General features: G+C 39.0%; 1 protein-coding gene across 2 annotated transcripts in view; it reads right to left on the bottom strand.

Moving 5' to 3' along the window:
- The window catches only part of CHN1 (chimerin 1), a 94626-nt gene that overhangs the window by 67253 nt on the left and 13500 nt on the right, over positions 1-13873 (bottom strand). Inside the window, exons 1-3 of one of the 2 annotated variants that reach the window (XM_085066404.1) lie at positions 10080-10200; positions 5852-5890; positions 2532-2587 (exon numbers count right to left, since the gene is read on the bottom strand). In XM_085066404.1, the coding sequence (XP_084922530.1) occupies positions 2532-2587; positions 5852-5890; positions 10080-10173 (189 nt within the window). In that variant the 5' untranslated portion in view covers positions 10174-10200. Of the gene's footprint in view, positions 1-2531; positions 2588-5851; positions 5891-10079; positions 10201-13873 lie in introns of those variants that run through there. The other variant, XM_085066403.1, reaches the window with a different exon arrangement.

Below are 13873 nucleotides of genomic sequence, written 5' to 3'. Positions count from 1 at the left end.
TTACTGCTAATAAAATCTTCCAATTAACAGAATTTAAATTCAGTGATAATGAGGATGAGGAAGTTGTAGTAGTCAGTGTGAATTATATTTGAAGAAGCCTTACACAGATGCTTTTATATTTGGATGGCAAAAGTTTCTTGTTCTATCCTAAAAAGAGGACAATCTATATCTGATCAATAGCTGAATGATTTCCAGCACTCCAGAGGCAGGAAATTTTTTTATTTTCAGATACTGAATACACATTTATGTCTCTGCTTATTTGACTGGATTAGCTAATAGTATTCCAAGAAATACTACTAAGAAGAACTTAGTATAAAATTTGCTTGTGAGTTCTTATCACTTAGGTCAAAAGACCCCATAGCCCTTCTCTGCAGCCAAACTAGCCTGGGATATAATGCCAACATATCTTACTGAATATCCCAGGCTCCTTTACCAGTTTACAATTTCTCTCTGACTAGAGGGTACATATACTTTGTGCAGTCAAATAATTACAAAATGATTACTATTGTAATGCTAAGTGTTGTATGATTTCCTTAACTGTGCTGGTACTTTCTATTATGGGTTGGTTCAGGTTTTTTCATTTATTTGTTGGGGTTTTGGTTTTTTATTTCAAAGAAATCAAAATATATGCAGAAAAATGAAGGTTCTAATTCTGTGGGAATGAAAACATTCACAAAAGAAGTTCTCAAAGCATCTAACTGCAGAAACAGAAAAATTTTCACCCATCACCACAAGAATCAGGCAACTTTATGAGCATTACACTGTAAGTCTGTCACTATGGGAGTGAACAGGACTCAGAGATAAGGCTCAGAAAATCAAAGGCTACAGTGATTGCACAGGCCTCATGTCAGCACCTCAGTGAATGGTGTCAGAGGGCTACCAAAAATCCCTTCAACATTTACAATATGCCTGTGTACACATAACTACACACATATTACCACCAGTGGAATACTTCTGAGGAAAGCAAGGAAAAAGCAACTATCCAATAGCACTTCACAACAATAAGCACAATCCATTGGAGGCAAGGAATAAAACACTCTACCCTGTGCAGGTGAGCACTCTGAATCATAAACCTGTATTGTAACACAAAGCTTTTACAAGACTTCAGATACCATGTATACTAATGTAATGAAAAAATGCACCGTAGAGAGCACACAAAAAAGAACAGAACCTTCTTAATAATGTTGCAATGGGAATAAAAACTGGAAAAACTTCCATTTTTTCACAGCTTTTCACATTTTTTCACATCTTCTGTAGCTATCTTCAGATCTCCATCCAACCTTATCTGATGTACCTAAGATACCTGCACAACAATTTTAACTGGAATACCTCTGCTTGGACGCTCATTAACAATAGAAATCCTTGTCAAAACAAAATGTTTTGCTATAATTGTTGTAAAATTAATGTACTGTCCTTTCCTATAGTGATACCTTGCTTAAGTGCAGTAAGTGATAGCTATACCTGTTTTAGAAACATAAATTAACAGAGGAAAATGAGTGCTTCCATTAAACACAGTACTTCACTTCTGTTAAAACTCTACATTTTATTTTAAAAACTGACAGACTACTTCATAGAACCATAGCTGGACTTTTGAAAAAATGACAGAGAAATGCCTGTTTAATTCTGTCAAGTAATCCTCCTTGTAATCTTAAACTATTAAAGTTCCTTCCAGACAGTGCTCCATTCCTCTGTATTTAATACTACATCGAAGCAACTAACATATCTCATAGATTAATTTTCTTTCTCTTGGCAAATGATAAAAATACTCAAGTTTTATTGCAGCAATTGTAACTTCAACTTGTTGTAACTCCAAGTCATTCAGTAAGAGCTGTGTTTTGTAATACTGCCTACCATTTCAGCATTTTTCAAATTGAAACTAATGTTTCCCAGGTTCTTCACTGAAGCAGCAAGATGGATGTAGTTATGACTAAATCTTGCTGACATCAGTGTTTGGTGTCAGTTAAACCCTCCAGCACCACAGCTCTGGAGAGGTGCTGCTCTGCTGAATGGCAGCTCAGGGCACACTAGCAGTCTGGGGTGTGAGCAGGTGCTTCTGTATCACTGTCAACAGGGTCCCATTGTTACCACTTCACTCCATACAATCTGTGGCTCTGCATAGCTTAGCTCCTGCTATTAATGAGTCTTAAGTACTATGACTCAACAGCACCAGGGGAGGTTTTAGTCTTCCTTCCCTCTGCTGATTTATTTTACACATCTAGCAGTGATGTCTGTATGAACAGGTGCATTGTTCCCCTGTACAGCTCTGCTCTTGCTTCCATGAATTTCTGACGCAAAAACGAGGAGAAAAGGTGTGTTTACATTTATCTAACAATCAAAAAGTAGTAAATGATTCCCAGTAAATGATGATACACATCAAAACGCTTTAAATTCTATTTTTAGAACAAAGGGATTTCCAAGTACCAGTGACCCCAAGGCACAAAGTGTCCCAAAGAACCACTTTTTGGGTTGGCCACAATTAAATACAGACATGGAATTACTGGATTGTATAAACTGAATGCCATAATACCTACCTCACGAGTGCAGGTTATTCTTCTAGGATGGGGAGCTTCCTGTTGCAACTGATACACTGGGAGGAGGCAGAAGTTAAATTCTAATTAATACAGAATAATTCTGTAAGTTAGGCATTTTAACATTAAACATTGCTGTTTAAATAAAGGAGACTTTCTGCAATATTTAATGCAAGTACACCAAGGATATAAAAATCTACTAACAAATTGTCAGAAAATAAGAATGTTGCAAGCCAAAACAGGATACTGATTTTCTTTACAATCAATTGATCAAGTAATGTGGAATAACTAGGTAATAACAGACAAGTTTCCAACAAACAGATCAGAAAAAGAATCATAATAAACACAAATTAAAGTTCATTATATTAAATCAGGCTGCTGACAGATTTTCTTCAGTAAGCAGATGGAGCCCATTCCTACTATGCTGGGCTCACACCCAGTCACCAGCAATATGTAAAGACTTTACAAGAATCACTCAGAACTGTGCAGTTCAAACCTCTGCCTTTGTCACTGCTCAGTGAGGACCCTTCTGAAGAAAGAGAAAGATGGCCTTTGCCTATCTAAAGACATAACGAGTTGAGTAGCAGATTAAAATAGCTAAAGCCCAAATTATTACATACACTTACATTTACATCTTCCCTCTTCCTTTTTCTCTATTTTTAAAATAAGTTTCATCAAGCCAGAACAGATCTTTGGAACCAGATGTAAATTTAATGCTATTAGTATGTGCAGACTTTCTAGTATAATACCAAAGCAATCACTTTCCACTTCTATCCCAACTGAATCTGGTTTGGCAAATCACCTTCAAAATGAGGCTGTCAACACTAAGTTAGTATTTCAACAGTACACTAGAACTGGCAAAATGGGCATTTGGAATCGTAATCTTTTAAAATTAAATTATGTTTCAATCATTAGTACTAATACCAAGGTCTAATAACATGTGCTATCACCTTCTTCAGATAATAAGACCATACATTAATTTAACCAATATGATTTGACTTCATTACAATTCTCATTTGAACCCAAGTCTTTTCTACTGGCAAATGCTGTATTTATGTGTCAAGCTACATGGGAATGGAGAAAATGGTAAGATGTCCAATGATCACAGAATCATAAACTGGAAAAAAAACACTCCCTTTGTTCCAAATAAACAAAACCTAATGGTTTTTCCTGTTGTTACTAAAAATCAGTAATTTCCATACTGTACTGGTAGTACAAAAATGTTTTTTGCAAGAACACATTGGTATATAAAACTGCAATTATCATTTTAAGCGTAGCATGACCATTTATATTGCCAGCACATAGATTCCCTAGTTTCTATTACAAAAGCTGTATTTGCTGGCACTGGACCTTGTCCATATCTAATTCTGAGAACTGCAGAGCCAAGTTCAAAGGAAAAAAAATGTAAAATCAAAGAGCAAGTAAAGATTTTTCTGAATTTCACAAAAGAGCAGTGGAGACCGACAATCAGCATGTTCCACAGAAACTGGCTGAAAACTGAGAACTGTTTTCCACCTTACTTCAAGCCAGGCTAAAAAGATTTTCTGAAAGGAGATTCTTTTCACTGATGACAGTACCTTTTTCCTCTTCCAGTAAGAAGCACAGCAGGCTGACTAGCTAAGTTACACAACAGGATTCCTATCCCTCCTCCTCTCATTGATGTATGCAGTTCAAACTGTTCAACACCAGTTTCCTTGCTGTTATTATTGCCAGGGAAGTCAAACAAGACATTCCTCTTCATCTGTCATGAGACAGAATTTTAATCAAACCTTGGGATTCAGACCTTACTTGGAACCACGGGAAGGTTCACCACGGCAGGTAAACCATGATGCTGTAGGAGAGTGGGTGCACACAGACCACACATACAAACCATGCTGGAGAGTGGGTCACACACATTTGCATGTGCCCAGGCTTTCAGCTTCTGTCAAGCTGCCTGTGAAGACTTGGTATGATGGAGGGTGAACCTTCCTGCTATGGATTATGGCATGGAATAAACTGAACAAGGAAGCAGCGTTCCCTGCATTCACAGAAGGTACAGAGCTGAAAAAACGAATCAAATCTGCCCTCTTACACTTGCTCTCTTACTAACCATGGCTCTCACCAAGCCTTTAATTTCACATCTCTGATTGAAAAGTCTCCCATAGCAGGATGGAAACCTTTTGAAATAACTACATTTTCTCAAGTGCTAAATCTCCTCAAACTTTAGAGAGCAAACACTTTCACAATGTGAAATGTTGCTTGAGCAAATCCCTTTATCCAGCCTGAAGACACCAAGCTAAATATATACAAAGTAATGCAAATGTAAGTCTGACATCCCTAAATTGTTAAGTGTGTTATACACACAAACATTCTGTTTTCAAAATCTGCTTTTCACAAAAGACTATTCTTTCTTGCTGTGGCTCCTTGAGTCTCAAAATGTCTCACGTCTTGGCTTTTCTATCTACAAAGAACTAGAATTTATAGGTGAGGCACTGTGGGAAGCTATGATGCTTTTATACATTTTTCTCATGTTCTCTTCCATGTCCCTAAACCTCCATTAGCAGCCAAACAACAGGACATTCCTTTACATGGAATTCTTTTGCATTTAAAAATGGCTGTTTGCTTTTTTTGTGGGTTTGCTTTTTTTGGCTTGGTTTGGGTTTGGTTTCCTTGAATGGAAAACATCAAATTGTGAAGTTCCCAGGAGAGTGGCACTGATCTCAGGGCAAGGCACCTGGACTGCTGCCCTGCACACCTGACTGAGGCAGCCTGCAAGACCAGCTCCCCCTGGGCAGGGCACACACACCAAAATTGCAGAGCATGTAGAGAGAACTGCAGGTCAGTAGCAAACCACCTTGTAACCAGGGCTTAAAAAAACCTGCTTGTGATTTGTCACACCAGGCCAAACAAATGCTCTCATTTTACTACATCAGCAAATTCCTGATGAAAAGAATTTGAGTTTTTTTACCCAGCTCAAGCTCAGCTCTAGTGACGCAAGGTACAAGATAACAGGAGCCCTAGAAGTTTGCAAGGATACCAAATTTAAGACATGAATGGAGTCTGTGTAAGCCCTGGTCTAGGCAGACAAACACTACAAGTGAGACCAACCAGCAGTGGGACAACTTATGTTAATAAGGGGCAGAAAAGCTACTCCTCCAAATAATCTATGTTCACTTGTCCTTGGAGGTAGTTCAACTACACCTATCTCTAATCAGAAATAACCCCCTTTGATACTTCTTAAACTTGCACTCTGATGAAAAGAGAAATGAGTCTTCTAAAGCCTCCAACAGAAACATTTTCAGCTCTGACTTGGAAAAAAATCCCCAAAACACAGACATACTTACAATAAGATTTCCAAACAGGTGGTCTGTATTCATCAGTATCTGAAAGAAAATAAAAAAATCTTAATGTTGTGTTGGAAACATTTTAACATAGAAATAACCTGCAGAAGTACTTGCAGAATTATTAAGATAATATTGCACCTAGGTTCTACACTTATTTTTTAATATTAGGGTATAGAACAACTTGTTAAAATTTCCCCCTCTTTACTTAAACTGAAAATGGGAAAAGTTTTTTTCTTTATCCAGCTAAAAAAAAAACTATAGAAACACATTTGAAAAATGGTAACCATGCAGATCAGAAGCCAACATACTGTGAGGAAGAAGGAGAATGTATACTATTTTACTATTTATATGTCTATAAATTCCATTTTAAACTACAACAGAAAGATTTTTTTAATCTCAATTTATATTCCAATAAATGAGTTTCCACACAACTTATTCCTGCCATTAGCTTTTTTCTCTTCTGGATGGCAATTAACAACTCCTAAAATAAAATCAGAGTATGCAAGGACAGTGAAATATTTTGGAAAAAAGCGGGGGGGGTTGGTTCATACTAAGTACAAGCTCTTTTTGGAAGAAGTGAGTATATATTAAAAGTACTAACATATTTCTAATCCCAAATTTTAATTTTCAAATCTAGTTTTAAAAAATAAAATCCCAACATTTTCTAAATTCTCTCACCCTTACAACTTGCTTTACAACTAATCTGACATTTTGAGTTCAGGGCTGTGTTGCAAACTTCCACACTGATCCACTGTTTAGTGCTCTGACCAGCTTCAGTTCTGGTGCCACAAGTCACTGAGGCTTTCTGCAAGATGCTGTGCTTATCTGCCTTGGAGTTGGTGAGAGTTATTCCATCCTCATGACACCACAGGGTCACAAGCTGAGCCACCCACACAGCCAGCCCTGCTGTCTGAAGCCCCTTCTGACTGCAGTGCTCATGCCTGAGCTCTGTTTGCAATTGTCTGCTCACTGGAACTACCTGCTGCATCCAACAAAACACGAATTTCTAGTTTTTATTAAAAGGTTACACGAAGATCAAGCAATCTGGGAATCTGCTGCTTGAATTTTGGCCTGAGTGGCATCTCCACTTGAGAGTCCTTAAGACCTGTAAAACTGAGCCTGAAGCTGCTCCCCTTAGGGTAAGCAATCTGTCTTCTTCAGATACTTTCTGTAGTCCATCTCTCACATATATAGTTATGTCAAAAATCTCTAAACCAGAGCTTAATGGAATGAGATATTTTCCAGTTTAATTGGTACAGACTTTGCCAGACTCTCCCAGAACACTCTCTGCCCTGGCTGCGCTGTAATTTTGTTCAATTTTTTACCTTGTATTTTAGCTCTATGCATGAAGAGGATGCAGTCCTTGCAGGCTATGTTGGTGGCAGTGGGTTTTATAAATACAATAAATTATGACTTTATTATTAAGACAGCACTCAGTTAAACTGCCACCCCCCTGAATATGATGGGGTTTGACCTCTGGAAGGTCCTGCAGATGCTCCACCACATCCTGTGGATCAGCCAGAATCTGCAGATACCTTAAGCAGATCGTGCTACACTGTGGCAGTAAAAGCAAATGAGCAGCAACAGATGCAGCCAGGGTTATTCATTTCTACTTTGATACCTTTAATTAAGGCAGTGCAAGGCGATTCATTCCAGAAGCACTGTAACATGATCCCTTAGCAATGCAATGTCATATGGAAAAGGGGTACATTTTTAAGTAAAAACAATGGTTCTAGTCCCAGAAGACAACTCTCACCCCACTACCAGAATTTGCTTTTGATATCCTTTGGGTTTTGGCAAAATATGCACTAGTTGAATTTACAAATATATAATTTAAGTAAAGGACAACACACATTGTATTTATAAAATATGAGCTGACTTATGAAAATGCAAACATAATGCAATCTAACCTATACTTGCTCACACTTAAGCCATGCAATTGTTACAACTAAGGACAGCACGGTTATAAAACTAAAAAGCGACAGTATTTGTGCCAAACAAAAAACCTCAAACCTTGTTAAAGTCAGGCAAGAACAGCAGTTACTTTCATACAGCAAATATCTAACATTCAGAAATAGGAAGGAATGATTTATGTTATGCAGCTGTGCACAAGGATTTTGTTGGAAAAAAATCTGTTGGTGAGCTTTATTGCCTTTACAGTGTGAGAATACCCTCCGGCCATCCCACACGAGGTAATGAAAAAACAAAAGGTCATTTCTATTGTGATTAAAAAAAAAAAAAAGTTATCTAATATAAACCAGTGTACTAGCAAGTACAAGCACAGTGAAACAGTGAAGCAGAGAGTGTTTTGGTGGGTTTTTTGGAGAGTGTAGTGGGTTTTTTTTCTGAGAAAGAATGTTTCTATTACTAAAACTGTCCTACTACACAGAGATGAAACAGAGTAAGTATAAACACCAGCCCTGTCTATTAGTTACCCGTTTTTAAAGGTTAACCTATGTGAGCCCATTTACTACATCGAAATTATTTGGAAATGCATTATTAGGCCAAGGGTTTGATTTTCAGATAGTACAGGCTTCCGTGTACAGCATCTCCAATTAGGCATCTGAAAAGCACCTACAGGCATGATAAAAAACCCACAGAAAATGTGGAACCCAAAATACATTTTTTCACTAATGCTGCAGCACTTTCTAATTAACGCAATAAACTCTACACTGTCATTTCTCAGATTTTTTCACAGTAACTAAGCTCTACTAAATGTTTCCATGATAAAATCATTTTCTACAAGCTGTGCATCAGGCTCTATCTTAACTGTATTTTCTGCCCTACGTGAGATGCAATTCAGCTTAAAGCTACTCTTCTCCAAAGGCCCAGAGCACTACAGAAAACATAAATACATAAGCTGATGCTATCAGCTCTGTCCAGATGTGATCCTACCAGCATTGGTCAGATTTTTGCCAGCACAAAGGTACTCTCATCAGCAAGGACATTTTAGATCAGGGACACTGTACATAAATTGCAATTTCAAACTGAGACCAGTTTCAAGCTGACAGATACTTTCACTCAGAATCAGCTGGGCTACATACACAGTGCAGATCATATGTACTTAAAAACCACACAGATTTCCCGTAAGCCAAATTTACCATGTAAGACAATAAACACTTTTCTTCAGCTTTCTATAAAGCTTCTGACAAGTGTTGTTACACCAACTTTATTCTGAGCAACTCAGACATAGTGTTTGTTCTTACTTTGGCAGTTTGTACAAGCAGTATTTAACGCTAGCAGTTCATATATGTAGAATCCTGAGGATGATGTGATCCAAGTAGCCCATTCTTTCTCACTTTGTTTCAAGCCATTCACAACTGCAATGTTTCCTGAAGATCTACCTTTGGTTTCCTTATATTCTAATCATAGGAGAAATTCTGGATAGTTAGCAGTTTCTTGGCATCATGTTCTTTCCTCTCAAACACACTCTTTTCCAGGACTTCGGACTCCCCCAGCCTTAGCAATCTCCATGTGCATGCAAGACCTCTCCCCTCATCCCTGACCAGTGCTTTGGTTTGCTTCCCAATGTTGTCCCGTTAGGATTCACCTATCCATCCCAATCTATCTGCTCAGCATCTCATTTTCAAGCCATTTTGTCTCATCTCATCTCTACTCAAAGATTCCTTGAAATTTGCTTAAATGCAGAGAAAACAGAGAGACAAAGCCCAGAACAGCACAACAGGCAGCTTCTAGCAACAGCCAGAAATGTCACATTTTTGTGAGCATTGGGTCCACCAGTATGCCATCCATTGAGCACACCAATTCATGTGAGGGGAAAAAAAGAAAAACAAAAAAAAAAAAAAAAACAAAAAAAAAAAGAAAAAAAAGAAATCATGCATCTTGAGCATGAACCACCTTCAATTAAGAATTGAAAAGCATAGGCTGACCGTCAGAAACACTCACTTCCACAGAAATGGGTGTCTGCCAATAGACAATCGTACAGCCATTTAGAAGTTCAGATACAGACACAAACACTAGGAGAACATCTCAGATTTTCCATAAACACAAATGTGAGTAATTGTGACATTACAATGTAGCATTTCCCTTCGTTATTGTGCTTCTTTCTTACCCACTCCTATTTTATCCACTACATAAATCTGGACAACTGCAGTACTTTCAGAGTGTACATTTTAACTGCAGATATGAAAACTGTTACTGTTGACTCAAACTGTTTAGAGTGCTTGTCTTTGTGTATTCCTTTTAAAGAAAGAATAAAAATGTTTACCTCTGCTCGAAATGGCTGTTTCTCTCCCCACTGGAGACCAGCCAGCTCTAGGGTAGAGGAGCAGCAGCAGCTTAATTCTGCATGGTAACCCCATAAAGCAATGTAGGACTTACAGAGAGACTTCCTGGAGAGAATTCAGTTTTATTTTTCTTTTACTGGATGTCAGTACCTGCAGCTTGCTCATCTCTAACATCAGAGATTAATGCTGTCTGGGAGGAAATAATCATCTATCTGCTGACACAGCAACTCTTACCCCAACCTTTGACTTTATTTGATAATATCTCTATTGAACACAGGTGAGGCCTCAGGTGGTGAACTCTGTGGAAGAGGGCAGTTCTTAGCCATGTGGACCAAATACCAACATGATCAGGAGAGAAAAATGTCTAATTTCATGTTCTGAACTGATCTAGGACCAAAGAATGGTATAAGTCACAAATATGAAAAGATGCAAGGAAGTATAAATATTTTTCTGTAAGCTACAGCCTAGGCACTAACCAGAAAGCATTAGCATGCGCTGTAAGATGCTAATCTTGCTTTGTTTGGCAGCAGCATGTGTCAAAAATTAACTCCTGGAGAGATTCACGACCAGCCCAGCGGATGTGGCCATTTGCTGACGCACACAACAGACTCCTTTTTGTGCCTGGAAAGCAACTTCTAGAAAATTCCTCTTCAGCCCCCAGATCTTCCTTATTAGCACCTTCTCTATGCCCAAAGGATTCACATAAAAACATCACTTGACTTAGAGAAACAAAGCCATAATTTATTTGCTGGTGAGATTCGCAAGCCACAAAAAACAGCAGAGTTGAACAGAAAATGTAATTTCACCTCTGTTTTTCAGAGTACAAGTGCCAACAGCATTTCAGAAACTAAGCCCAAGCCATCACAAAATGTTTTCAGCAGTAGCCAAGCAGGCCCTAGCAGTTAGTGCTTTTACACACTCCAACCAAAATAAAACTCAAACAGCACTGAGTTAATTGAAGGATGAATACAGCCACTGCCCTAGGCAGCGGCACTAAAACAGATGGACTACAACTCCATGGTTTCAGGGTAAATATGAAAAGCTGATCCTTGGCTGCAGCAGCACTGGAAGCGTTTTGCACAAGTCCCTGCGCAGCTGGCACAGGAAAAGGGGAAGATGATGGCAGACAGCTTCTGGAAAGGGGGCAGCAGGGTAGAGGGTGCAGAAAACACCAAATCATCCCTGTCTATAGCATGTGTGGTGAAGCAGTAAGTGGCACACACCAGGACCTTGATGGAAAGAGCAAGTGCCACATGCACGGCCGCTGCCCATTACACAAGGTCCTGTGGAAACCAACCCACCCTGCCCCAGCTGCAGGGTGCCACACACAGCTGCCACGGGCTGCAGACCACAGCACTTCACTCACTGTCAATAAACAAGACAGGTTTTCTTACCTGGCAAAATATGTATTCTTAGAAACAAATATTTTTTCAGCATCCAAGTCCTTCACATGTATACAAAAAGGGAAATGATCCTCTGGCTCAATCCTGTCCTGCCTTCACCTTTCCACAGCAAAGGGGCAACCAACTATTTCTGACCAAAATAACCTGCATGGGCTTGCAGTACATTTTTAAGACAGGTCATGCAACTATTTGGTATATTCATTTTTCCTTAACAAAACCTCTTACATTGTTATTTTACAGAAAAACACCCTGGGGTTTAAAGGCTACTGAATAAATAATGTTAACCCAAATATAATGTTGCTCTATTTATCCCTTAAAACAAAGACATTAATAACAAGAACCTGATGGCACACGCAGCCTGGGGCCATGTGGAAAACACTTAGGGTTTCACAACCGGGGCATCACAGAATTTCCTGTGTTTATGGGAAGATCCCAGCAGGGCTGAGAGCACCCCAGGCAATAAGCACCACATTTTTTTGCCAAGTCCTGAATATACAACATACTGTATGACACTCAGCAATGATGACTGATACTTCTAGACTGCTACTGAGTCTTTGATGCTACTTTAATGTTATATTTGGCACACAATTTCCTTTGGATTAAGAAAAAGAAAAGAGCTTTGAAAACTTTTAGACATATCAAGGCTCTTCCTAAGATACCATTGCTGTAAGGAGCTTCAGTGCAAATGTCTCCAAATAAACCACCATGTATTTTCTCCACCTTCTCCAGGTAGAGAAAAGACATCAAACAAGCATCCAGTTTAACATGCTGGCGGATGTTAGGGCTCAGCATGCACCCAGTGGTGTGCAGAGAGCTAACTCTCCCAGCAGAGCATCCCCTGCTCTAAGCCCATCATGCTGCAACAACCCACCGTGGTGGGGAGCTGGAGTGAGGTAGCTGCTAAATGCCAGCTAAATCCCAGTCTGTCCACAGAGACAAATTGCCTCTAGGTCCAAAAGGAGCTATCACCAGCTTATGTGGTTCATCTCCTGCCAGGGGATGGCAATTTGCAGGCAGAGGTCACAGGCAGCCAGCTCAAGCACACCGAGCTGCTTCCAGCCAGGCCAGAAAAGCTGGCACACAAGAACGGCACTCCACCACTAAAGCCATCCATCCATCCATAGGGATGTGCCCAAGCTTGTGGGTAGAGGTGACAGTCACCAGTGACAACTCTTCTTACGCAGTTTTACTCCTTTGCCTTGCCCTTCGGTGCAGGTGGCTACACTCCTCAATGCCCATAAATTCTAATGCATGTGATCAGCTTTAGACTTTTAAAATTAAATTACGTTTGAGTTATCTAAGCAAGAAGACAGTTCAATGTTTTTCTTCTCTTTTTCAAAGGCATTTCCATCTGGGAAGGGAACAAGAGTAAAATACAATCTAAAGGAAAGATACAAACCACTGAAAATAGGCACCAATAATGAAAGCATCCCTTCAGTTGCACGATGGCACTACATCACACACACTGTGCCCCAGGAATTTTTAACAGGACAAAACTTATTTTTATTTGCTCTTTCATCCTCTCATGCTTCTTCTTTCACCACTCCAAAAAGTACAATTAGGTTTCTAATTATTACTGGAGAAAAAATGATTAAGAGAAAGTCAGTGTGAACAATGCCCCAGAAAGCTACAAGGTCTAATGGCATTTCTCTGATGTGACCAAGGGGGAGACAAGAAAGCAGACTCAGCAAAAGTGAAGGGGCCAAAAGAAGGGCAAGCTCTGATAATTACATCAGTCTTGAGGGGGAAAGAAAAAACGGATCACATTGCCATCCTGTTTCTACAAACGTCTGGTCTGGCGACAATAAATTCTGTGGGAATGCTTCTAATGGGGTTGAATGTGAGACCCACTGAAAACAGCCAGAGTTCAATGCCTTTTATGAGCAGGTCTACTATTATTGCCTTTTTATGAATGACGGGAAATTTTAAGAAGTAGTATTTTGTTCATCACAAGCACTGCTGCAATTAAATGAACTCATCCTCTAAGTGATTAGACCAGGTTGCAAATGACTCATTTCTAGATTCTCATTTAACCAAAGTAAGGGAAGGAAGTATTAATTTTTCTTCCTCTTTGCCAGATAAAATACTGGCATGTGACTGTGTGTAATGAGAAATAAAATATTTTTTAATCCTTTACAGCAAAAAAAAATATCTTAAATGTTATGGCAGTGTTTTTACATATGCAATGGTAACAAGCAAAATACAGCTGTTTTTCTCCTGATTTTAGTTTAATGGAGGGGTGGGGAAATACCCCTCCCACGAAAGCACAGGTAGCTTACTGTTTAAGATAAGTTTTAAAACCTCTAGTATTATTTTTTAGTGTTGATGAAAGTATAAAATTTTACATCTCAGAGAGGTAAGAAGATGGCAAG

The sequence above is a fragment of the Lichenostomus cassidix genome, chromosome 7 (genome assembly GCF_008360975.1).
Source record: "Lichenostomus cassidix isolate B80296 chromosome 7, HeHo_3.0, whole genome shotgun sequence".
NCBI lineage: Eukaryota > Metazoa > Chordata > Aves > Passeriformes > Meliphagidae > Lichenostomus > Lichenostomus cassidix.
The sequence above is the reverse complement of the archived record's forward strand: the minus strand, read 5'-3'. Positions and strand labels throughout refer to the sequence as shown.